The sequence below is a fragment of the Limulus polyphemus genome, unplaced genomic scaffold, assembly GCF_000517525.1.
Source record: "Limulus polyphemus unplaced genomic scaffold, Limulus_polyphemus-2.1.2 Scaffold2549, whole genome shotgun sequence".
Lineage (NCBI taxonomy): Eukaryota > Metazoa > Arthropoda > Merostomata > Xiphosura > Limulidae > Limulus > Limulus polyphemus.
This window is the reverse complement of record NW_013668159.1, coordinates 143443-145320: the sequence shown is the minus strand read 5'-3', so window position 1 is coordinate 145320 and position 1878 is coordinate 143443. Positions and strand designations below refer to the sequence as shown.

Genomic DNA, 1878 nt, shown 5'->3' with positions numbered 1-1878 from the left:
CAGATTAGCACATGCAATTAGACTCAGACATGAAATGAACCAACAAAGTTTTTAATTTAAAGTTTTACAAACACATTAGTTGTTAAAGTAACTTGCATTGTTACATTTTATACACATTAGTTGTATCTATAATAAACAGTGGGTTAATACTTAACTTTTACCACTTATACCCTGTATTAAAAGTGATTGGATAGGTTAGCTTTCATTTAGACTAGTGTGTTAAGGGTAGAACAGTTTTTTTCTTCATCTATACAACTGTTCAAAGAAAAACAAATATTTTTTTATTTACCAATTAATGACAAAAAAAGCAAGCATATGGTAAGAATTAGCCAGAGAAACACGTATATTATTTTGTACAGTGTTGTGGATGATATCAACTGGCAGCAACATCTCATTTTTATTAGAAGTATGGGATAATAGCAAATACACTGAGATAAAGTTTTTGTATATTCTTACCAAAACATATTAATATCTCTTAGATACAGAGCTGACTGAATGTGACAGCTTGATGTTCGATGACATGTGCTGACAATCACAAAAGGAAAACTACATTTCCATAAACTAACTGAGTCACAGCCAATTATCTTTAACCCTTACTCTTCAAAGACACCCTCCTTTTAAAATCAATGCATGTAACTGTCATTATAACTATGTCAACAACAAACCTACAGCCTTAGGTCCTTGCTGATCTGTATTGGCTGGCTAAAAAAAAATAAAGATTGTCTGATTGGTTGGCTGCATAGTGTCTTTCCATTACTCATTATGAACCCAATTTCAGTGAGGAAATGATACATATGCATTTTTATACAGTTAGTTGCACCAAATACCATTTAAATGGCTTCCATTTATTTTCCTGTGGCACACTAACTAATTAAAAGCATAAGAATACTTTTCAAATCGATGTCAATAAACTTGAAAACTATGATAATAAGAATCATAAATAAAACAAGCAATAAAACACATAACTTGAAGGGTAAAAAACAAAATCCTTCTGGTAGTGTCCCGTCTTTCTACATTATTAAAACTGATTACTAAGAGAGATTTCACACTTTGAAATTCTGGCACACATTGGTAAGAAGTATTAAAACTAAATTAATTTACAAATCACCAATTTGGGGCTGCCCAATTGAGCATCTTCATTGCCACCTCAAACCCTAAGAAACAGGCCTGAAATTAAAGAAAATATCAGATGTGATTTTACAGTTATATAATATACAAATAAATTATGTATTAGTAAAGAAGCAAAATTTTTAATAAAATTACCAACTTCTAAGTAAAGAAATCATAAAAATAAATATTGCTTTCAATATATTATAATTCATCAACATTTGAGAAACTCTCATGGGTTTATGTCAGTATTTGCACTTTTATGTAAAAAGTACAAGCTACAGCTTTTATAGTAAGGAAGAATATTCAGGTACAATGTTGTGATCGCTAGTGTGATCATTCTAAAGTGTAACAGTGATTGAAATGTTGTACCTGTTTAAAAAAATATTCTTTCTTACTGTAAAAGATCTAACTTGTAACAAAACAAATATAATAAAAAATTTTACATTTCATAAAAACAAGTAGGGATTGATATATATACACAGTGTGGTCACAAGTAAATAGACACCACCTTTTAAGAAAAAATGAAATTTTTCAGTCATATTCACATGAATTGATATATTTATAATTTAATTAACATCTAGTAGATTTTTCTTTCGCTTCGTGGAGGTTGTTGATCCTTTAGGGCATTGTGAGAATCATCTTGTCAATTTTAGATTGTGGTATTTTCGCCCACTCTTGCTTCAAAACTTGGAGTAGATCCCTCTTCAAAGTTGGTTTTTTTATTGTTTCTTGACTTGCCGGTCGAGTATGGCCCAGAGGTTTTCGATC

The 1878-nt window shown here is 30.4% G+C and overlaps 1 protein-coding gene across 1 annotated transcript in view; it reads right to left on the bottom strand.

Annotated features, from left to right (window-relative positions):
* Window positions 1–344: 344 nt before the first annotated feature.
* The window catches only part of LOC106467268 (mitochondrial carnitine/acylcarnitine carrier protein-like), an 18767-nt gene continuing 17233 nt past the window's right edge, over window positions 345–1878 (bottom strand). The window contains exon 9 of the mRNA XM_013927597.2: window positions 345–1167. Coding sequence (XP_013783051.1) covers window positions 1105–1167 — 63 coding nt within the window. The 3' untranslated portion in view covers window positions 345–1104. The remainder of the gene's footprint in view (window positions 1168–1878) is intronic.